The sequence below is a fragment of the Malaclemys terrapin genome, chromosome 5 (assembly GCF_027887155.1).
Source record: "Malaclemys terrapin pileata isolate rMalTer1 chromosome 5, rMalTer1.hap1, whole genome shotgun sequence".
Lineage (NCBI taxonomy): Eukaryota > Metazoa > Chordata > Testudines > Emydidae > Malaclemys > Malaclemys terrapin.
Window position 1 is genome coordinate 119,990,620 of NC_071509.1, and position 23,101 is coordinate 120,013,720.

At 42.3% G+C, this 23,101-nt stretch overlaps 1 protein-coding gene across 6 annotated transcripts in view; it reads left to right on the forward strand.

Moving 5' to 3' along the window:
• AFF1 (ALF transcription elongation factor 1) overlaps window positions 1-23,101 on the forward strand; it is a 177,351-nt gene that overhangs the window by 139,898 nt on the left and 14,352 nt on the right. For 3 of the 6 annotated variants that reach the window (XM_054028841.1, XM_054028846.1, XM_054028845.1), the window contains 8 exons: window positions 1,500-1,764; window positions 3,435-3,526; window positions 4,800-4,863; window positions 9,596-9,732; window positions 17,544-17,615; window positions 18,201-18,294; window positions 18,413-18,456; window positions 20,222-20,451. In XM_054028841.1, coding sequence (XP_053884816.1) covers window positions 1,500-1,764; window positions 3,435-3,526; window positions 4,800-4,863; window positions 9,596-9,732; window positions 17,544-17,615; window positions 18,201-18,294; window positions 18,413-18,456; window positions 20,222-20,451 — 998 coding nt within the window. The remainder of the gene's footprint in view (window positions 1-1,499; window positions 1,765-3,434; window positions 3,527-4,799; window positions 4,864-9,595; window positions 9,733-17,543; window positions 17,616-18,200; window positions 18,295-18,412; window positions 18,457-20,221; window positions 20,452-23,101) is intronic. The other 3 variants (XM_054028842.1, XM_054028843.1, XM_054028844.1) reach the window with 3 other exon arrangements.

Consider the following 23,101-nt stretch of genomic DNA (forward strand, 5'->3'; position numbering starts at 1 on the left):
GAATGGGTTGGTTTTTCATTTATTTTGGTGGGTTTTTTTGGACTCCAGTCAGTAAAGATCATGGGGGCAGATTCCCTGTTCCACTCCAGATGCGTTGTATCATTTTGACCACCCAAAGAAGCTGCAAAGGTAGTGGCCAGTTAAGTGAGGTTTACAGAAGAGGTACACAGCTGCCAGAGTTCGCGGATTGTAAATCTGGCCTGTGATGATGAGAGACTCTGTAAACCAATGGTAACTAGGGCTGGCCCAAAGATAAGAATTCTGTTTTCCAAAAAATCTGACACATTTGTGTCCCTTCGCACTGGGATGAAAATGAGACCTCATGAAATTTTTCACCAAAACCAAAAACACACCGCCTCAGAATGGCCAGTGATCAGGCCCAGTGCCTGATTCAGGGCGGGGACTTCAACCTGAGTCTCACATTCTAGGTGAGTGCTCTGACCATCAGGCTACAGAGTCAGTGTCTCTCTCTGTCTTCATCTTGAACCTCAGAAACCATCGGATGAATGTTTGATTTGATGAAGTAACATTCTGCAATGGAAAAATGTTTTGTCCAAAAGTTCCAAACTAGCACTGGTGGTAACCTCACTCTCTAGCCTACTGAATAAAACTGGTACGTCCCTGTCCCTTGAATAGTGGTCTCTACCTCAGCAGTTCTGTGCAAGCTAATTTAACCAGCTAGTCTTCACTTCCACTTAATTTTATGAAAGGATATAATCTGAGGTAATGAGGAATTTTATCTGATGCTAGGGACAGAGAATGATTTCTGCGAAATAAGAAAAGGCCAGTGCTGTGGTAAAACAGCATGCTGTGGTAGCTTGTACCATTCCTGATGTCCTTTCTCAGAGATTCTGGTCTCTCATAAATCCACGAAGAAGGAAGAAATGGGAAGGGGGCTATGTTGCAAGGTGTTGTGAAGGCCAAGACTATAACAGGGTTCAAAAAAGAACTAGATAAATTTGTGGAGGATAGGTCCATTGATGACTATTAGCCAGGATGGGCAGAGATGGTGTACCTAGCCTCTCTTTGCCAGAAGCTGGGAATGGACGACAGGGGATGGATCACTTGATGATTACCTGTTCTGTTCATTCCCTCTGGGGCACCTGGAATTGGCCGCTGTCAGAAGACAGGATGCTGGGCTAGGTCTACCTTTGGTCTGACCCAGTATGGCCGTTCCTATGTTTGCTCTTCTTAAATCCCAAGTCATTTAGCTGTAAAATTTTCCTCTAATAACAAAATTGAAATTTTGTCTTTATTGCTGCTTCAAATCTGATTTTCCTGCATGTTGACAGTTGAGGACATGCATTCTAAATCTCCAGAAAGTCCCTAAAGTTTCCTCTTGCTTTTGATGGATTCTTTTTTTAATTAAGTCATATCACATTTCCAGAGTCTCCAGCTGAATAAACAGAATCATTACACCATGTAATTCACTATTTTTTTAAAGCTCTGTATTATATACCATGAACACCCTAAATGTTAAGTTCATTTTCCATCTCCAGAGTATCCAAATTTCCATCCGAGACACTGAAGAAAGAGCTCCTGCTACCACCACCATTGCCACCAATGTCTACTGCGCAGCCTGCCCAGAAGCCAGCCAAGATGGCACAAAAGAGACACAAGGGCGAGAGCAGCACCTGCACCCAGCTGCCTGCCACAAATAACCGAACTGCCAAGAGCAAGAGCAACCACAAGGATTCTTCATCCTCCAAGCACAGGAAAGTGGAGGGGAAGCATTCTGAACATTCTAAAAGCAACAAAGTAGGTGTAAGTTGTTAATGGCGGAGCTTTTCATTCTAGCAGTGAGTGTTCTACAATTTCCTTCAGCAACGTTATTCTCTTTTCCTTCATGTTTTTAAAGGACGAGGCATTTGAATGAGTGACACTATGGTTTTTAGACAGTTTTTTTTTTCTTGGTTCCTCTGAGTCTGTCTAGCAAAAGCTTGCTGACCAAAAATCAGCATGCTCTCCCCAATGGTAGAAAAGCAGAGACTAGGGTGAGGTTTCTGATTACTAAGACATCATTGTTTATTACAAAGTACCCTACTTGTTTGTTATTTGCAATGATTTGTATGTTGTTAAAACTCCAGATAACAAAATAAAGTAGAGATTGTGCCACAGCGTCTTTGCTTTTTCAGTCTGTTTGCTAATTTTACTTGATAATTTACAAAACGCACTAATTTGTAATACTTTTTTAAGTTATTTATATGACTTATTATGATTTTGCCGTTCCAGAAAAAAATGCCTTTGAGGCAGGACATCTGCTGGTCGAGGCTAAGCTATCCAGAAACTTCTGTTGTGCAGCAGGGGCCTGAGCCAAAGCCCAGTGAAGTCAATCGGAATCTTTCCATTGGCTTCATTGGACTTTGTAACAAGCCCTAGGTGATCTGTGCTGTTAAAGGCAGTTTAACTTGATGCTTTCCATAAAGTTTCCCATCTGCCTTCACCCTGCTAGTAAGCAAATAATTAGGAGGATGAAAAAATGTAAAAGATGATGCTTGGGTTATAGGAGTCATAGATTCTAGGACTGGAAGGGACCTTGAGAGGTCATCGAGTCCAGTCCCCTGCCCTCATGACAGGACCAAATCCTGTCTAGACCATCCCGGATAGGATCACATTCTCAGTCGTGGCCTTGGTTTTGAGCAGGCACATTTTCAGGCACAATAGTTGCATATGCAAAATCGGCCAGTTTAAAAAACAATTTTTTTTGTTTGACTTGAGCTCCCTTTAAAAAGCAGGCCCCTGTTATTGACTAGGACCTGGGTTTGTGCTAATATGTATTATTTCTAAAATTGTTTCACAGTAGAGTTGATGAGCCTTGTGGCTAATACTCGATGTTTTCAGATTATAAAACCCAGTTCTGTTGCCATTTTTGTTTGGATGGATATATGTAATCCGAGCTTTGTTCATTTGTTGGTTTTTAGAGGGTGTGGGCAGTTGAACCTAGCCAGCTTCAAATGTCTGTTTTATAACTCTGTGCTTTTCTGGAATTTCAGCAAGTAATTTAAATTCAGCAACTGTTGCCTCACACCCCAAGGTTAAGCGAGCTATGGGTCTGTGTGGATAACATGAAGTAGATCTTATTTGTACCAGACTTCACCGAGAAAACAGGGTTGTTATCAGTCTTAGTGCTCTCTTAGCTCACTATGCCATTGTCCTGCTAAATACATCTCTTGTTTCAGTAGCAAGGGAAACCTGTTACTTAATTTCTCCCCCTCAGGAAAAGTTCACATTGTGTTGAAGATTACAAGCAGTAATATGAGAAGGCAAGTTTCCTCCTCCTTTACAAAAAGAGAGAGAGAGAGAGAGAGAGAAAAGAGAATATATTCTGAGACTAAATAATCATTTTCTTTTTTAATTTGGAAACCCAAAGCTTTTAAAACTGCTTTTGATTACAAATTCCTTGACCAGTTCTTCTCTGCATGATGACTTCCCAGGGACCTTCAGGAGATGTCAAAAACCCTTTCCCGGTGCCTTCTTTGCCAAATGGTACCTCCAAGCCAAGGAGACCTCAAATCAAGTTTGAAAAGTAAGATTTTTCTTTATATCCTCCTTCTCCTCCTCCTTCACACTGATCATGTCATCTTCATTATCCTTTGAGTACCTTAACTTTGTGCCAAACACAAACTTCTTGCTCTCAATTTCAAGACTCTCTGCACAGTGATAGCCCCTGTGTGGATCTCTGTTCTCACTGCCACCTTGAGTTGTACCCTTCTCCCAGTCACATCTCTTGGTCACTTATTATAGTTCCCCTTTTCTTTAGGACTGATTCTCCTTATATCCAGATGATCTCCCTCTTTTCATTCAGATCTCTCCTAAAAACATTCTTCTTTCATGTGGCCGGTGTGTGGTAACTCAGCAGAGACTTGCCCTGTTTTTTATTTAAAAAAAAATTTTTTTTGCTCCCATTTTCTTATCGCTCTAGTGTGGAGGAAAACCAATGTAGAAACTACACATCATTTGGCAAGGAAATCACCCTTCTTGATAAGTGCCTTTGTGTGCCTCGGTGAACATTGTTTTTATTTGGCTGAATTATGAGACTTTGAAAATTGCACTTTACCCATGAGCAGTGAGATCGGTGTGCTTTTTAGTTGAGGCTGAGAGTAGTCTTTGCAGAGCCCTGCTTATTTCTCCGTTAGTTTTATGAGTACACCGTGAGCTGTGCGCACTTTGAACAGAAGATACATTAGTCTAATGTATGGAGGTGTACATGGCCAGAAGTATGCTTTATAAAATGTGCATTAAATAAGGCAGGTTCTATAAGAGCCTCTGCCTCATTCAATGTGTATCTTGCATTCAAATGAGTTTAATGGACCCTGTTTGTCTGGCATACCTAGAATAGTGAATGGTACTACAAAGTGCTGCACATGTAAACCGAAGATTGTAGAAGAATATGTATGCTGTATTGTATTTGAGAAGCAAGACAAGATAATGCAATTAAAGTAATGCATATGTGCAGGAAGGCAGAGCTAAACTTGCCCTTGCAACATAAACTAGAATTTTCTGACTTTAGGGTACCCAGGAGCGCAGCCTGAACATTCTTCTAATGTAGCTTTCTTTTGATGGAATACAGACCATTCTGTCTGTTAGATTTAGACTGTAAGCTCCTTAAGCAGGAACTTGACTTCTGAGCATTGCCGAACAGCCTGACACTATTCAGTTGGTGGTGATCGTAATTTTTTAAGTAATCAGAGCAGCAGCCCATACAGCAGTTACAGGATCTTGGTGATGTGACATTAAAATTGATACTTACTCTATCTTTCTGTTTTGTCTGTCTCTCCTCTCCCTCACTCCTAATTCAGACAACATCCGATGGAGTATCACATAGAGGAGGCCAAAAGACTGAAGCACAAAGCTGACACAATGGTAAGTCTGGGCCTTGTGGTGGAAGCGTTAAAAGGTTTTCTAAATAAACCTGTGGCTTGCTTATGAAGGTGCACTTTTTGCACATGTCCTGGATCACAGAATAAAAGGAGCTTTGTTCTTTCCTTCCCATCTAGCCTTCTGTATCTATTGGTCAAGGTACAACCTACTCCTCTTGGGATACATGCCAAGAAATTCTATCTTGCAGGCTCAGGGGGTTCAAAATAGATTAATCCTGTGTCATATCCAGTTGTCACATTCAGATCTAGTACACACAGGAATATGGACAAGATTTGTTCATATTATTCCCGGTTAAATGAAGATCTCTTAATATTTTTTTAGTGAACGTGGCTTGTATCCACTAAAGGCTGAGCTATGTCCAGTTTAGGTCCTTTGACCAGATCTAGAAAATGAGTCCCGCAAAACAGAATTCAAAGTTGATGTGACCATGTTCACCCTGTACACATTATACAAGGTTAGCAGGTCTGTTTGCTTTGCAAAACTGTCACAAAGCCCTTGAAAGATGGAACAGATTGAAGTCAGTTTTAAGACCGTCTACTGTTGGAAAATATAATTATACTTCTCGTAAACAAGATTGAAAATGAGCTCTATAACTGTGATTACCTGGATTTCTCACAGGTGTGGTTTGCTTAATAATATGCATAATTAAATGTACTTTTTGTTCATTGTTATGGTATAATCAAGTAACAGGAGCATTTGTCCTCTGTAATGTATCTGTAAAATCAAAATTCAGGGATTTATTTGTTTGTAACTTTTAGACACTTTTGCTAAAATAGATAGACTGGTGGGCTCTAGCTAGTTTCTTTCATCTCTGGAGATCCTTTATAAAAAAAGCTACATAGACCACAAGTGAAAATGGCCTAGATTCTATCCTAATTCTAATTTCTTCCTACTTAAAAAATAATGCTGAGATTTTATAAAGCTCCCTAGAGGATTTGGCACCATTTAAATTAAATGGAAACTGACCATCCAAATCCCCAGATGGTTTTTGCGCTATTCCTCACCTCTAGCTAATGCTTTTAAGGCCTGGGTATTTACTCCTGTTGACAATTATGGCAAAAGTCCCATTGAATTCAATGGTGCAAGATCAGACCTGTAGTTCCTTACTTTCTCAGCACCAATTTCAATTTGTGTGTATATTAATTATGCTTTTTAATTATTTTATTCAAGCCACAGAACTTTTGCACCTAAAAATTAAATAGCGGGGTGGAAGGAAGATGGGGGAATAAGAAATGAACATGAAAAATGTAGTGGATTAAGAAGAAAACAGATATCCTAAACAGTACATATTGGGTTAATTATCCAGGTATTAGTTGGTTACGCATGCAGTCTGACATATCATAACACTTCCTGTTGCCTTTTCAGTTTTACTCTGTCCTCTTAAAATTTGTTGTTGAATGGTAAAATTATATATTATATGCTATCCATTATATGTCATGTTTCCCTTCATATTGTGGAAAGTTGCTGAACATTCTAGCAAGTGCCATGCACTACTGAAGATGTACTGTAAAATGCATGAAAATACTTGCACACTGTAACAGGGTGAAATAAATATTTGACACAGACACACATTGTGTGTGTGTGTGTGTTGAAAGCACTGCTTGTGGAGTAAGGTACATTATTGCCAACATCAAGTGCTCAAAAATCACGAGGCTGGCACTTAAAAATAATGATTGACTTAAATTTATTTTGTAAAATGTCATATTTTTGGTTTCTCTTGATTTCCTCCTAGTTTCCAAGCATTTAGGGTGTGCTCACTACATGTTTTCAAGCTTTTCTCTGCAGTCATGAGGCCTAGAAATTTACATTTAAAAAACTGAAAGCTGAGATTCTCAATCTCTTGATTCCAACAGCTTGCGGTATTAAGACCATTCCAAATATCTTGAATCTCATGATGGAACAGCAAGAGTTGGTAGCACTAGCAGAGCAAGAAGGAGAGGGGAGTTGGAGATCTGACAGACATGGGTCTATGTAATAATTTAAGAATATTGATATGTAACCTAGTTACCGAGAGAGACTGTATAACTTATATTGGGGTAGTGAAATGTTTATTATATGCCTATAATGCTCAAATCCAGTGGGATCTATGCTAGAAGACAACACAATGGCTTCTCAGTTATGAACACCCAGGCACATCCTTGAGAGAATGGGGCATGCTGTTAGCTTCAGGGATCCTGTACCCTGTCTTCAGCAAATTGCAAGCCTTGTTTTGCCAAACCTGGGAGCCTGGAAATCAAAATTCTAAGCAGCTGAAAAGCCCTTCTCAGGAAAAGGAAGGTCAATTGTCAGAAGCTGTTGAGGGAGACAGGCTGACACACACAGATTCTGCAGAGGGGTTTGTCTGAAGGAGTTGGGCCTTCCCAGTTCCAGGGGATGGTAAGACTTAGAGAAAAGCTGGTATGTGTGCAGACTGGTTTATTGTTATTTAAGGTGTTTTTTTCCTTTTGAAATACTTTTTTTCCAATAAATAATACTTTGCATTGAGAAGTCTGTCTAGTCTCTGGTTACCACTGCCATTGTTTCTGAAGGGAACAGAATCACAGGGTCTAGGCAGAAGTGAGACCTGCTGAAGTAGATCATAGAGAACTGCACCATAGAGTGGGAGAATCTCATGATTCTGCCTTCAGAGAGATGGTGGTGTGAGGTCTGAGACCTGAGTGAGATGCCCCCAAGAGACCCGTTAGAATAGGAACTGACACAGGATGAGAGGAGGTAGGAGGAAACTGGGATAGTGATGCAAAGCAGCTGTAAACCTATTTCAATTGTCCAATATGCGGCAGTTGCTTTGTGCTGCTCCAGAGTAGCAAAAAGCAGTCCGATTTCTCCAGTGATTATGCCCGTAACATTAAAGAAAATACTTCATAAAGGGTTTCTTGTTTACAGAAATTGTAAATGTAATTCAATTTTTTAATTGAAAAAGAAACCAAGGCAATTCCTAGGGGGGGAAATAATCTGCTAAAATGAAGTTAAAGTTGAGAGTGCATGTCAGTAATTTCGGATAAAATACATTTCAGGGATGTTAGTTATCTCAAACCAAGTTGATCACAAGTGTACATAGGTGCAAAAAGTGCCTTTACAACAGAGGACGGGAATGACAACTCATGTGCAAATTACAGGTACATTAATTTATGTGAAATTGGGTATCTGGTTTTAAACATTTGGCTCTTAGCATTCAGGCTTCTTGGATTATAAAGGATTAAACATCTTTTCAGATTAAGAAAATCCACCAAACTACTTTACTGCAAAACTCCATAACATAAGTGCTTGCAAGTAAAGATAAAGGCAGCATTTTCTTCCAATAGCAGGATACATTTCAAACCATATGAAAAACCTATTGTGTAGGTATTTTTCCAAATACATAATTTGAGAATAAAATGAGGCTCTGTTGTTCCAAAAGATTATATAATAGTGTTAATAGCAAGCAAAGTACATATTTATTGCTTAAAATATGAATATATGTTTGACTCATGTTCTCTTTAAATAGGCATACCAAATTCTACTGGTGGTGCATATTCTGGGCTCTCCCTCATTTAGAATTGTTCTTCTCTTTTCCCTGGGTGGTCTTGCTAAAAAGACACGGGAGAAGGAGAGTGATAGCTGTATTATTTTGTATGAATGTTATTCGTGTTCCAGTTTAGCTGCTGGATATTGTTCTGGCTGACTGCACAAAGTTAAGTCAAAGGAGGCTGGGTGGGGGGAAAAGGGAGGGATAAGCAGGAAACAAAACAATGACAGAGATACGGTATCTCGAGGGAGAATACCAAGAGTCCTTAAAAGAACAATGGGTGAACCAAACATTGGAAAATACCTACCTGCCTATCATCAGAAGGGTGACATACCTATTTTTCCAAGGCAAGAGACTAAGCCTTTAAAACCCCTGGCCCATAGAGGAAGAGTGGGGGAGCAGGCCACAGCTTCTTAGAGAGAGAGAGACTGAGCTAGGCAGTACATGTACCGTGGCTGTGGAACTAAGGCAGAGGCTCTGCCGGATGTGCCTGAGACAGCTGGCTCGCCTGAGCTTTGAGAGAGGTGGTGAGTTACAGGCAAGTCACAGACATGTGGGCCCTTTCGTGGGTTTAACCCTTTCTCCCTGCGTGCTGTTGTACCTTTGGGCACATGGACAATACGCCTGTTTGGAAGGAGCTGTTCTGAGTCACTTTAAACAGATGCTGGTCACAGGCATATGGAGAAGTGTATCTTGCAGGTACCAATTGCAGTTGGGCCTGTCGTATTTAGACAGTTGGAAATGGGGGGCTGCCACCCAGAGATCCAATCCAAGAGTGGTGAAGGTAGTGGTGCCATCAGTAACCAGAGGGGATGTAAGTGGGTATAAGACACTGCTTTCCCTGTAGCCCTGGCAGGATGGCGTGACGAGGGGCTGTTGTAGCTGGTGATCCAGTCTTAAGTGGGGTCAACTGCACAGTTCCACTCTGAAGAATGCAAGTTGAGGCTGTCATTTGGAAAGAGAGCCCATGGGAGAGACTTGGGGGAGAGAACAGAGGTGCAGCTCACCTCTGAGATGTGTCAGACACTTTTTCTGGAATCAGAGTTGGAACTCTTTGGGTAATGTTCTGAGGCCAGACTCCTCTCTCTCTCTCTCTCTCTGTCCAAACTGTGCATATCTAAGCAAAGAGAAGGCACAGATATGGCAAAGAATGAATGAAGAACCGTAAGTTTTCTCGTTGGCTAACCATGAGCACCTTCTTCCCAACAGACAGACAAGGTTGCAAAGGCATTTCAGTACTTGGAGGCTGCGCTTTCCTTCATCGAGTATGGAATTGCTATGGAATCTGATGCACTGACACCAAAATCAGCATACACCATATTCACAGACACCATAGATCTCCTTAAGTAAGTGTAAAGCCATTTCAGTGACACAGCATGGATTTTAAAAATGTTTTTCCCATTTATTATTTGTATTACATTAGTAGTAGGAGCCCCTGTCACAGTTGAGGACCCCTTTGTGCTAGGCACTGCATGAACACTGAATAAAAAGACTGTCCAGAGAGCTTACAATCGAAGTATACCTCTGTATTTCACTCATATTTCAGTTTTGATCTCTGATCCTGGGCAAGATAGTGGAGCAGTTGCTACTGGACTCAATTAATAAAGAATTAAAGGAGGGTAATACAATTAATGCTAATCAGCATGGGTTTACGGAAATAGATTCTGTCAAACTAACTTGATATCTTTTTTTGGATGAGATTACAGGTTTGGTTGATAAAGGTAATAGTGTTGATGTAATGTACGTAAACTTCTGTAAGGCATTTGACTAGGTGCTCCATGACATTTTGATTAAGAAACTAGAGAGAGATAAAATTAACACGACTCCCCTTAGATGGATTAAAAAGGCTGGATAACTGATAGATTCATAGATTCATAGATTCATAGATTCTAGGACTGGAAGGGACCTCGAGAGGTCATCGAGTCCAGTCCCCTGCCCGCATGGCAGGACCAAATACTGCCTAGACCATCCCTAGTAGACATTTATCTAACCTACCCTTAAATATCTCCAGAGACGGAGATTCCACAACCTCCCTAGGCAATTTGTTCCAGTGTTTAACCACCCTGACAGTTAGGAACTTTTTCCTAATGTCCAATCTAGACCTCCCTTGCTGCAGTTTAAACCCATTGTTTCTGGTTCTATCCTTAGAGGCTAAGGTGAACAAGTTCTCTCCCTCCTCCTTATGACACCCTTTTATATACCTGAAAACTGCTATCATGTCCCCTCTCAGTCTTCTCTTTTCCAAACTAAACAAACCCAATTCTTTCAGCCTTCCTTCATAGGTCATGTTCTCAAGACCTTTAATCATTCTTGTTGCTCTTCTTTGGACCCTTTCCAGTTTCTCCACATCTTTTTTAAAATGCGGCGCCCAGAACTGGACACAATACTCCAGCTGAGGCCTAACCAGAGCAGAGTAGAGCGGAAGAATGACTTCTCGTGTCTTGCTCACAACACACCTGTTAATGCATCCCAGAATCATGTTTGCTTTTTTTGCAACAGCATCACACTGTTGACTCATATTTAGCTTGTGGTCCACTATAACCCCTAGATCCCTTTCTGCCGTACTCCTTCCTAGACAGTCTTTTCCCATTCTGTATGTGTGAAATTGATTTTTCCTTCCTAAGTGGAGCACTTTGCATTTATCTTTGTTAAACTTCATCCTGTTTAACTCAGACCATTTCTCCAATTTGTCCAGATCATTTTGAATTATGACCCTGTCCTCCAAAGTAGTTGCAATCCCTCCCAGTTTGGTATCATCCGCAAACTTAATAAGCGTACTTTCTATGCCAATATCTAAGTCGTTGATGAAGATATTGAACAGAGCCGGTCCCAAAACAGACCCCTGCGGTACCCCACTCGTTACGCCTTTCCAGCAGGATTGGGAACCATTAATAACAACTCTCTGAGTACGATTATCCAGCCAGTTATGCACCCACCTTATAGTAGCCCCATCTAATTTGTATTTGCCTAGTTTATCGATAAGAATATCATGCGAGACCGTATCAAATGCCTTACTAAAGTCTAGGTATACCACATCCACCGCTTCACCCTTATCCACAAGGCTCGTTATCCTATCAAAGAAAGCTATCAGATTGGTTTGACATGATTTGTTCTTCACAAATCCATGCTGGCTATTCCCTATCACCTTACCACCTTCCAAGTGTTGGCAGATGATTTCCTTAATTACTTGCTCCATTATCTTCCCTGGCACAGAAGTTAAACTAACTGGTCTGTAGTTACCTGGGTTGTTTTTAGTTCCCTTTTTATAGATGGGCACTATATTTGCCCTTTTCCAGTCTTCTGGAATCTCTCCCGTCTCCCATGACTTTCCAAAGATAATAGCTAGAGGCTCAGATACCTCCTCTATTAGCTCCTTGAGTATTCTAGGATGCATTTCATCAGGCCCGGGTGACTTGCAGGCATCTAACTTTTCTAAGTGATTTTTAACTTGTTCTTTTTTTATTTTATCCGCTAAACCTACCCCCTTCCCATTAGCATTCACTATGTTAGGCATTCCTTCAGACTTCTCGGTGAAGACCGAAACAAAGAAGTCATTAAGCATCTCTGCCATTTCCAAGTTTCCTGTTACTGTTTCTCCCTCTTCACTAAGCAGTGGGCCTACCCTGTCTTTGGTCTTCCTCTTGCTTCTAATGTATTGATAAAAAGTCTTCTTGTTTCCTTTTATTCCCGTAGCTAGTTTGAGCTCATTTTGTGCCTTTGCCTTTCTAATCTTGCCCCTGCATTCCTGTGTTGTTTGCCTATATTCATCCTTTGTAATCTGTCCTAGTTTCCATTTTTTATATGACTCCTTTTTATTTTTTAGATCGTGCAAGATCTCGTGGTTAAGCCAAGGTGGTCTTTTGCCACATTTTCTATCTTTCCTAACCAGCGGAATAGCTTGCTTTTGGGCCCTTAATAGTGTCCCTTTGAAAAACTGCCAACTCTCCTCAGTTGTTTTTCCCCTCAGTCTTGATTCCCATGGGACCTTACCTATCAGCTCTCTGAGCTTCCCAAAATCTGCCTTCCTGAAATCCATTGTCTCTATTTTGCTGTTCTCCCTTCTACCCTTCCTTAGAATTGCAAAGTCTATGATTTCATGATCACTTTCACCCAGGCTGCCTTCTACTTTCACATTCTCAACGAGTTCCTCCCTATTTGTTAAAATCAAGTCTAGAACAGCTTCCCCCCTAGTAGCTTTTTCAACCTTCTGAAATAAAAAGTTGTCTCCAATGCAGTCCAAGAATTTGTTGGATAGTCTGTTCCCCGCTGTGTTATTTTCCCAACATATATCCGGATAGTTGAAGTCCCCCATCACCACCAAGTCTTGGGCTTTGGATGATTTTGTTAGTTGCTTGAAAAAAGCCCCATCCACCTCTTCCACCTGGTTAGGTGGCCTGTAGTAGACGCCTAGCATGACATCTCCCTTGTTTTTTGCCCCTTTAAGCCTAACCCAGAGACTCTCAACACTTCCGTCTCCTATGTCCATCTCTACCTCTGTCCAAGTGTGTACATTTTTAATATATAAGGCAACACCTCCTCCCTTTTTCCCCTGTCTATCCTTCCTGAGCAAGCTGTACCCATCCACACCAACATTCCAATCATGTGTATTATCCCACCAAGTTTCAGTGATGCCAACAATGTCATAGTTGTATTTATTTATTAGCACTTCCAGTTCTTCCTGCTTATTCCCCATACTTCTCGCATTTGTATATAGGCATCTAAAATACTGGTTTGATCTTTCCTCCCAGTTTTTTCCTGACTCTCCTTTCTCTCTGCCAATATAGCCCACACTCCCTCTTGTTTCCGACTCATTTCCCCGGTCTCCATGTTCCCCACTTACCTGTGGGCTTTGCTCACCTGTCCCCGTCGAACCTAGTTTAAAGCCCTCCTCACTAGGTTAGCCAGTCTGTGTCCGAATAGGGTCTTCCCTCTCCTCGAAAGGTGAACGCCATCTCTGCCTAGCAGTCCTTCCTCGAATAGCATCCCGTGGTCTAGGAAGCCAAAGCCCTCCTGGTGACACCATCTTCGCAGCCAGGCATTCACCTCCATGATGCATCTGTCTCTGCCCGGGCCCCTACCTTTAACAGGAAGAATTGAAGAGAATACCACCTGTGCTCCAAACTCCTTCACCCGTGCTCCCAGAGCCCTGTAGTCACTCTTGATCCGCTCAGTGTCACACCGCGCAGTATCATTTGTGCCCACATGGATGAGTAGCATGGGGTAGTAGTCAGAGGGCCGGATAATCCTCGACAATGCCTCCGTAACGTCTCGGATACGGGCCCCCGGCAGGCAGCATACCTCTCGAGATGAAATGTCAGGGCGACAGATGGGCGCCTCCGTCCCCCTCAGCAGAGAGTCTCCGACCACCACTACCCTACGTTTCCTATTCGCAGTGGTGGCAGCAGACTCTCCAGCCTTAGGGGTACGAGGCTTCTCCTCCTTTACTGTAGGGAGTGATTCCTTCTTTCCTGTATCAAGAAGAGCATAACGGTTACCTATAACCACGGCAGGAGGGTTCGGAGCAAGGGTGGAGCACTGCCTGCTGCCAGAAGTAACCAGCTGCCAGCGTCCACCCTGAGCCATCTCCTCCTCCACCAGTGGTGTATCAGCAGTCCTGTGTACTGGGACAGCTACCTCAGCTGTCTCCACATGGACACTGTCGAGGAATTGCTCGTGGATACGGATGCTCCTCAACCTAGCCACCTCCTCCTGTAGCTCTCTCACCTGCTGCCTGAGAGATTCCACCAGCAGGCACCTTTCACATTGGATGGTCCCCCCAGCCTGGATATCCGTAAGTGGAAATTGCAAGTTACAGTCTTTGCAGAACCACACCAGGATCTGGGTAGAGGCATCCATGCTTAGGCACTCTGTCTGGCTACAGGCACAGGTGGAGGAGACAGTAGCAGTGCTGGCACAGGTGTTGCGGGTCTTCCTAACCATCGTAAGCCTCCCTCTGTCAAACTCCCGTCTGCAGCCCCCTGTCAGCTGAAAGGGTTGTTTAAGCAAACAGTTAGAATGTAGTTGCTTTATAGGTATTAAGGGGAATCAAGAGAAAACAGATGGAACCGGCAAGGGACCCTCGCCCCCTTCCTGCTCCCCTTCCAAACTCCCTTGCGAAACTCCCTGTTAGCAGCCCCTGGTCGCTTGTGCGCTGCTTTATAAAGCCCTGGCCTGTATGAATGCCCCGCCCACTGATTAAGGCTCAGCCACTTACCAGAGGCTTCTAGCTTTCAAACCTTCCTTTGAAGCTCACAGCTTCCAACTGCCAGCCACAGCACACGGTCCTTCAAACAACCAAAACAAACAAACAGACTGACAAACACAAGCTCAGCACACAGCAAGTAACCCTCAAACACAAACAAACACACACTACAGACAGTCACTTACCCCAAAAGGTTGCTGTATTGCTCCTCCTTCACCTGGAGAACTCCCTTGCGAAACTCCCTGTTAGCAGCCCCTGTTCGCAAAGCTCCCTGGTCGCTTGTGCGCTGCTTTATAAAGCCCTGGCCTGTATGAATGCCCCGCCCACTGATTAAGGCTCAGCCACTTACCAGAGGCTTCTAGCTTTCAAACCTTCCTTTGAAGCTCACAGCTTCCAACTGCCAGCCACAGCACACGGTCCTTCAAACAACCAAAACAAACAAACAGACTGACAAACACAAGCTCAGCACACAGCAAGTAACCCTCAAACACAAACAAACACACACTACAGACAGTCACTTACCCCAAAAGGTTGCTGTATTGCTCCTCCTTCACCTGGAGAACTCCCTTGCGAAACTCCCTGTTAGCAGCCCCTGTTCGCAAAGCTCCCTGGTCGCTTGTGCGCTGCTTTATAAAGCCCTGGCCTGTATGAATGCCCCGCCCACTGATTAAGGCTCAGCCACTTACCAGAGGCTTCTAGCTTTCAAACCTTCCTTTGAAGCTCACAGCTTCCAACTGCCAGCCACAGCACACGGTCCTTCAAACAACCAAAACAAACAAACAGACTGACAAACACAAGCTCAGCACACAGCAAGTAACCCTCAAACACAAACAAACACACACTACAGACAGTCACTTGCCCCAAAAGGTTGCTGTATTGCTCCTCCTTCACCTGGAGAACTCCCTTGCGAAACTCCCTGTTAGCAGCCCCTGTTCGCAAAGCTCCCTGGTCGCTTGTGCGCTGCTTTATAAAGCCCTGGCCTGTATGAATGCCCCGCCCACTGATTAAGGCTCAGCCACTTACCAGAGGCTTCTAGCTTTCAAACCTTCCTTTGAAGCTCACAGCTTCCAACTGCCAGCCACAGCACACGGTCCTTCAAACAACCAAAACAAACAAACAGACTGACAAACACAAGCTCAGCACACAGCAAGTAACCCTCAAACACAAACAAACACACACTACAGACAGTCACTTACCCCAAAAGGTTGCTGTATTGCTCCTCCTTCACCTGGAGAACTCCCTTGCGAAACTCCCTGTTAGCAGCCCCTGGTCGCTTGTGCGCTGCTTTATAAAGCCCTGGCCTGTATGAATGCCCCGCCCACTGATTAAGGCTCAGCCACTTACCAGAGGCTTCTAGCTTTCAAACCTTCCTTTGAAGCTCACAGCTTCCAACTGCCAGCCACAGCACACGGTCCTTCAAACAACCAAAACAAACAAACAGACTGACAAACACAAGCTCAGCACACAGCAAGTAACCCTCAAACACAAACAAACACACACTACAGACAGTCACTTACCCCAAAAGGTTGCTGTATTGCTCCTCCTTCACCTGGAGAACTCCCTTGCGAAACTCCCTGTTAGCAGCCCCTGTTCGCAAAGCTCCCTGGTCGCTTGTGCGCTGCTTTATAAAGCCCTGGCCTGTATGAATGCCCCGCCCACTGATTAAGGCTCAGCCACTTACCAGAGGCTTCTAGCTTTCAAACCTTCCTTTGAAGCTCACAGCTTCCAACTGCCAGCCACAGCACACGGTCCTTCAAACAACCAAAACAAACAAACAGACTGACAAACACAAGCTCAGCACACAGCAAGTAACCCTCAAACACAAACAAACACACACTACAGACAGTCACTTACCCCAAAAGGTTGCTGTATTGCTCCTCCTTCACCTGGAGAACTCCCTTGCGAAACTCCCTGTTAGCAGCCCCTGTTCGCAAAAAAAAAAAAGGTCTCACAATATAATTGTCAGTGGGGATTCCTCATCAAATGGGTATGTTTTTAGTGGGGTCCCGCAGGGATCGGTTCTTGGGCCTACACTTTCCTGCCAATACATTTATAGGAGGCTCTTTTAGCCAACTTCCCTTTCTTGTTTGCTGCTGTTTTGCAAGAGGGGATTTTCCAATTACAGTAAACGCTGCTTACGAAGGATGTAAATGCTGAAGGAAGCATGAATCATACAGAAATATATCGGCGATCACGTAATCCGTACGCAGTCAGTATTTGGTGAATGTTTCCCAGACATGATCTAGCTTCCTTCTCTAGAACTGATTGAAAAAGACCAATTTTTCATGGGAATTTTTTTATTCAATTTTTTTTCTAATTTTCTTCTTAAAATATTTGTGGTTTTTGACCCAAAAAAACCAAACCCAAAATATATTGCTGAAAAGCTTTCTGTGTTTTTTCCTTGAAAATATGGAAATTTTTGACCGTATGAAAATTTCCCATTAAAATGTTTTGATCAAAAAGCCATTTTTTGTCAAAAATGTTCAGATGGAAAAATGTCAACTGGCTATATCCTTCTGTCCTGCTCCCCAAACTGCCCTTGTGCACTTACCGTTCCCACTTTGGCATTCCTGTATATTGGACTCAGGATGCCGTCTTTGAACCAAGCTCAGTAAGGTGGACAACTATGCTAGAACCCAATCCATGTGCAGAACACCTGCTACAGTTAAGGGGATTTCTAACTGTGGCACAACTACAGGGTCAGTCCCTTAGTTAGTGCTTTACACAAGTAAGTATTAGCATCCCCGTTTTACACGTAGGAAAACTAAGGCTCAGAGAGATAGTAAAGTGGCTTGTTCAGGATCGCACAGTGAGTTATAGGCAGAGTTGGAAATAGAACTCAGGTCTCCTGATTCACTATTTGAGCCAGTGGCTGGTGTGCTGTATTTATGTCATTGGGAAATCCAGCCCTGTTGACGAATGTCATTAATTTATTTTGTTTTGTTTTTCTTACAGATTTATAATGACATTAAAATCCTTTTCAGATACCTCGGCATCTGCACATGAAAAAATCTTTGCTGTTTTGTGGTATGTGGCTTTCTCCCACACACTCCCACCCCAATTGCGACATTTTATATTCTCTTTTCGAACCTGGTAGATTGAAAGACCTTTCATTCTGAGGAGTGGAGGGTTGGGCTAAACTGATATTGTTACGTTTATGCAGAAAATTTGTAGTAGAGTGAACTCTTAAATATCTCCTTTTAAAATGAACTGGCATATCAGTAGGGAACCATGTGTGTAAGGTTAAGGTTCTAAATCTCACTTGATATGCTGGTAATTTAAGAGTCCATAAAGGCTTAAGCTGATTTGGCTGACAAGGTTTCTGAGCTGTGTAATTGAAGCCACGGTTGAACATCCCCAAGTCAGCTCTGGGCACAGGGTATATTAGGCCTATAACACCTGTTAGGAGTTGTGCATCTACTTCCCTGACTGTTCCTGTTTTTCTCCGACGTGATCTTCTCTCAGTGGCTGTCTGGGGTATATGGGGAAGGAAGCACAAACTTTCTTCAATTTGCAGTAAAATGGATGTATATGTCCTCAGGCTCTGCAAGAAGAATTGCTGCTGGAGTGGCGTTGAATGTTCTGACACTGATTCCTGGTTTTTGTTCACAGCATGCGCTGCCAGTCCATTCTGCACATGGCAATGTTTCGTTACAAAAAAGACACTGCAGTAAAGTATTCCCGAACCCTCAATGAACACTTCAAGGTAAGGTTTGATTGCATTATTTAATAAGTTTCAAATTAGAAAGATGGAAGAAGCTGCAAGTGTTCAATATAGGTCAATGTGAAACCCAAATATAACTAGACTTTCCTTTTTGCTACAGAATTCTTCCAGAGTCACGCAAGCACCTTCTCCATGTGTTGCAAGGTAGTATTTAAAATACATATTAAAATCTCTCTCATAGTGTGTTAACAGAAGCAGTTTGTCTACACATTTGAATTGCAGACTTTTTTTGCAAGGGGGTTCATAGAATATCAGGGTTGGAAGGGACCTCAGGAGGTCATCTAGTCCAACCCCCTGCTCAAAGCAGGACCAATCCCCAGACAGATTTTTGCCCCAGATCCCTAAATGGCCCCGTCAAGGATTGAACTCTCAACCCTGGGTTTAGCAGGCCAATGCTCAAACCACTGAGCTATCCCTCCCCCCAATTGAGTGCCTTGAATCACTTCCTGTTTTATGGGCTGGAATAACATTCTTAAAATATTTTTCTGCTTCTTATTTCTTTCCCTCACTTCAGCTTACAGAGAGCGGTTTGTTTGTTTGTTTATTTTATTTTATTTTATTTTATTTTACAGACAATATAAACCCACTCTGTGTCATACACATTATTGTCCTATCAAAGAATAAGGGAAAGAGAGAGAATGTATTAGAAACTGTTGTTTGTAGAGGTCCCATTGTTTTAATCCTTGTCCTGGGTTAATAGATATAGAGGACAGATGTTGGATTTTCCTCCTCTTGGGATTTGTAAATGTATCCACCCCTCCTGTCATCCCTCCTGTCCGCGTATACAGATGCTGTACTACTCGCAGTAATACATGTTGAATTTTAGATTAGCTTTTAGCTGCTGTTTTGACACTTTCTTGTCAGTTGATTCCCCTGACAGAAACATTTTTTTTAAATTTCTTGCTGATTATTGATGCTTTTTGCTACCTTTCTGTGTCTGCATCTGAGTTACTATGGATGTGACAGCAAAAGAAACATAAAAGCTGTCTTCTATAAATTGATGCTGGACCTGATTTTCAACAGGCTGGCATGCAGTTAGCCCTTATTTGCACATGCAATTGCTTTATGTGCCTGCACATGGCCAAGTGTGCATCCTATTGGCAACTTGTAAACAAATCAGGCATTTGTGCATACACAGTTGTGGCTTAAGTGCAAGCTAGGCATGCAATTCCATGCATACCTCTGAAAATGTTTTGAAAGAATGCTTATGTATTATAATATTGGTTCTGAAAGCACCATCACTCCTACCATGGTCTATCACAGTGAGGTTAATTAAACTGAAAGTCTCCCAAGGAAAGTGGTGGAAGCACCACCATTTGGATAATTTAAACTGGACTAGATGAAGCAGTGGAGAGTACACTTTGCACAGTCTCTGGAGGATGGACTAGCTGACCAACTAGATCTGTTCTATCTCAAGCTTCCATAAGCACAAATGCAGATCTGCAAAGTGATTTGGATTGAGACACTAATTTTGAATATCCATCAAAAAGCCTAAACTCTTTAATGCGGAGATCATGACTTCATGAAATGGGATTCATTAGCTAAAACACTTAAATAACCAGGCCAAGATTTTCAGAAGTGAATACAGATTGAGTACCCAACTTGGGACTTTGAGTGGGTGCTCAGCATGTTCTGAAAATCCGGTGTCTTAAATTGAGCACCCAAAATCCCAAGTCGCTTTTGAAAATCTTGGCCTCACTGCAGTTGGTGCTATCTATCTTGCCTGCCTTGGTGGTGAACACACGTTAGTCCTCAGCTTTGTACGTCACAGTGCTCTTGCTGAGCATGTGTATATGACACCAGAATTCTGTCTGATGGTGGGTGGCTCGTAAAAACAGAAGTCTGGGTGTTTTGTGGCAAGTCGTTAACCTGTTACCTTACGGCTTCATGATGTCATCTTCTTCCTCAGAAGCACAGGCACACCTTCTCCTCTTTCCCCGATGCCCTCTCCTGCCAGCTCTGTGAGTTCCCAGCCAGGATCAAACGCTAGCAACTGTGGCAGTGGAGCCATTGGTTCTTCAATCAACACCCTACATAATATTCCAAGCATAACCTTTTCCTATGTCAACATCACTTCCTATATCCTCTATGCCTACGATATTTGGGAGCAGGCCGATGCACTGGCCAGGAAGAATAAGGGTAAGGTTTATTGCCCTAGGCTTCTCCTTCTAATATGGTGCTTATTTGCAGACCCTTTTTTTAAATTCCTAACACCTCCGCAAACTCTGCCTTAAAGAGGCACTTATTAATCCAAACATAATCCGTATTAAAATAAACCAAGGTGTTTATGGTATGGGAGTCAGGTTATTGGTATAATCTGTTTGCTTCTGCTATGTGATGTTTGTTCTAATTAAAAGGTGGTCTTAGAAAGATGGATTATTTTAAAATAAAGTGAAAAAGGAATTTAAAGTGGTAAAAATCAAGGTCACCATTTAAAGGTGACCTGCAAAACCTTTTCAGATTCATTCACTTTTTCAGCTTATGGATTTGTGGTCCAGGAAGAGCCACTTCTGCTTTATTTATTTATTTTTGTCCAAGCTCCTGTTTTCATTAGTTTTTACATTAAGAACAGTGGCTCTGACCTCTCCTCATAGAAGAACCTGTATGAAGGGGGCTTGAGCATTGGCCCCTACTGACATCACTCCTGTTTGCATGCCAAGCACTTGCAAAGAGGATTCCCCAATCTCTGTCACACTCTTAACTCAGACATTATATTATCATGGTTAAATCTGTGACATTGCCGTCCCTCAGCACAGATAGCGAGAGAGGAAGAAAAGCTCAGATTATGGTCAGTCATTAACATGGGGCTTGTGAGGTAATTTTTTCACAGAAACGCATGCTGCTGAAGACCAAGGGATGTGTTCAAAAGGCAAATTTGAAGAAGGAATAAAAGTAAAAAGTTCCATGTGTCCTGTTAGAATACTCGGAGGACTTAACATATAAGTTAAAACGCTCAGTCAGGCAGCACGGAGTGTTAGAAAAAGCTTCACAGCATTAGAATTTTTCTATCTAATGGACTACATCTTCACAAGACCTACGCTGTAAAAAATCATGTATTTCTATTGGTGATAAGCCAGGACATGAGGTAAGCACTGTGTATAAGCCAAGGTAGATAATTATGAGAGGAGAGCCATGGCTAGAGTAAGTTCAAACTGAAAACTCACTTCATGATGGTCTCCTAACATAAGGGGAATAAAGATTACCAATAATTCTATGGAGTAAATATTTCCCAGGGAATTGATGTCTGTATAGGAAGACAATAAATATTCATGTTTTCTGTTCAGGATTTAATGGTGCCAGGAAGTGTGTCAGAACTGAGCCATTAAGATCTGCCGGGTAAAAAATAGATGCCAAAGGAGGAGGCTTCTCAGATATTAAACGTGGGGGAATGGGAGTGCAGAATGGGGAGAAAATAAAATGAATGGACCACATGTTGGCCCCAGCTCCCCTCCTTTTACACCACTGCGGTGGCATGAAAGGAACAGAAAGCACAGGCGGGTCCCCTAGTGCTGGGAAATCCCCAGTGGATGTAGAACAGGCATAATTGGCTCCTGTGCCCTCCCTCTTCAGTGTGCTCTGATGGTCCCCAATTAGTAGGTGGGTCGAATAATGGGCCACCTACTAATTGCATGCTCTTGCATCTGAAGAAGTGAGGTTCTTACCCATGAAAGCTTATGCTCCCAATACTTCTGTTAGTCTTAAAGGTGCCACAGGACTCTCTGTTGCTTTTTATAATGGGCCATGTGCCATGAGTGTCATTTAGAACAGCCAGGGTATGCCTGGGCCAGCTTAGAACCATCCCCCAGATCAGGGTGTTGTAACTGGCTCTTCTGGCCTCCCCTCCTCCTTTTGGGCACAGCAGAAGATATGCCCTTCTGTGTGTTTTCTTATCCATGAACTTATGTTTAAGTCAGTTTCAGGTTATTTTAATTCACGTCTTGCTTTGGTCACAGATTTAAGTAATAGTCATGTTCTGACTGGCCAGCTGGACTTCTTTGGAACTGTCCAATCTCTGCTTAAACTTCCCACAGAACTCCTCTGCCATCTCATGATGATCCATGCACCCATTTTGTAAATTAGATGCGGGGAACAGGGGAATAGGAATAACAGACACATGGGTGTGAAAATCTTGTCTGCAACTTTTAAATTGTCTGCTACTTTTAAAAAGATCTGTACATGTTAAAGTAAATATTGTAAACTTTAGAATTTAGCTTCTGAAGTAAAAAGTGACAGTTAAAAATGGCTGAAGAGCTTCAAAACACAACTGACAGGACAGCGAGGCTCATGAAAATGGTGAGAGGAGTCAAAGAGGTATAGTAAGAGAGGGGTCAAAGAGCTCCATGAAACTTTTAAAGAAAAGTCAAGTTACAGACAAGGGTATTTGAAATATTAGTGAAAAAGGAATCTTGAATCCTATTTCTTTCTTTTACCATATTCTCCTGCTACTAACTATTTTTAAAGGGGAAAGAAAGACTGCATTAAAAATGTTAGGTCGTTTTAAATTTAAAAAAAAATTAAATATAGATACTCTAATTCCATCAACACCAGAGCAGGCTGTGCTTTGGTAATTCATTAAGATGTGCATCAGGTTTCTGAAGGTACTCAGAATACACCAGGATACGTCTATATAAGTACATCACCTGAGTATTTAAGCACCTCTCAAGAGTTTAAATATAAAAATTACAATCTTTTCTTTCCTTCCCTGTATGTAGGAGAAAAAGCTTGATTAGTTTGAGGGTTTAAAGATGCCTATAGGCCAATAGCATTGCCTCTACTGAAGGTTGCCTAT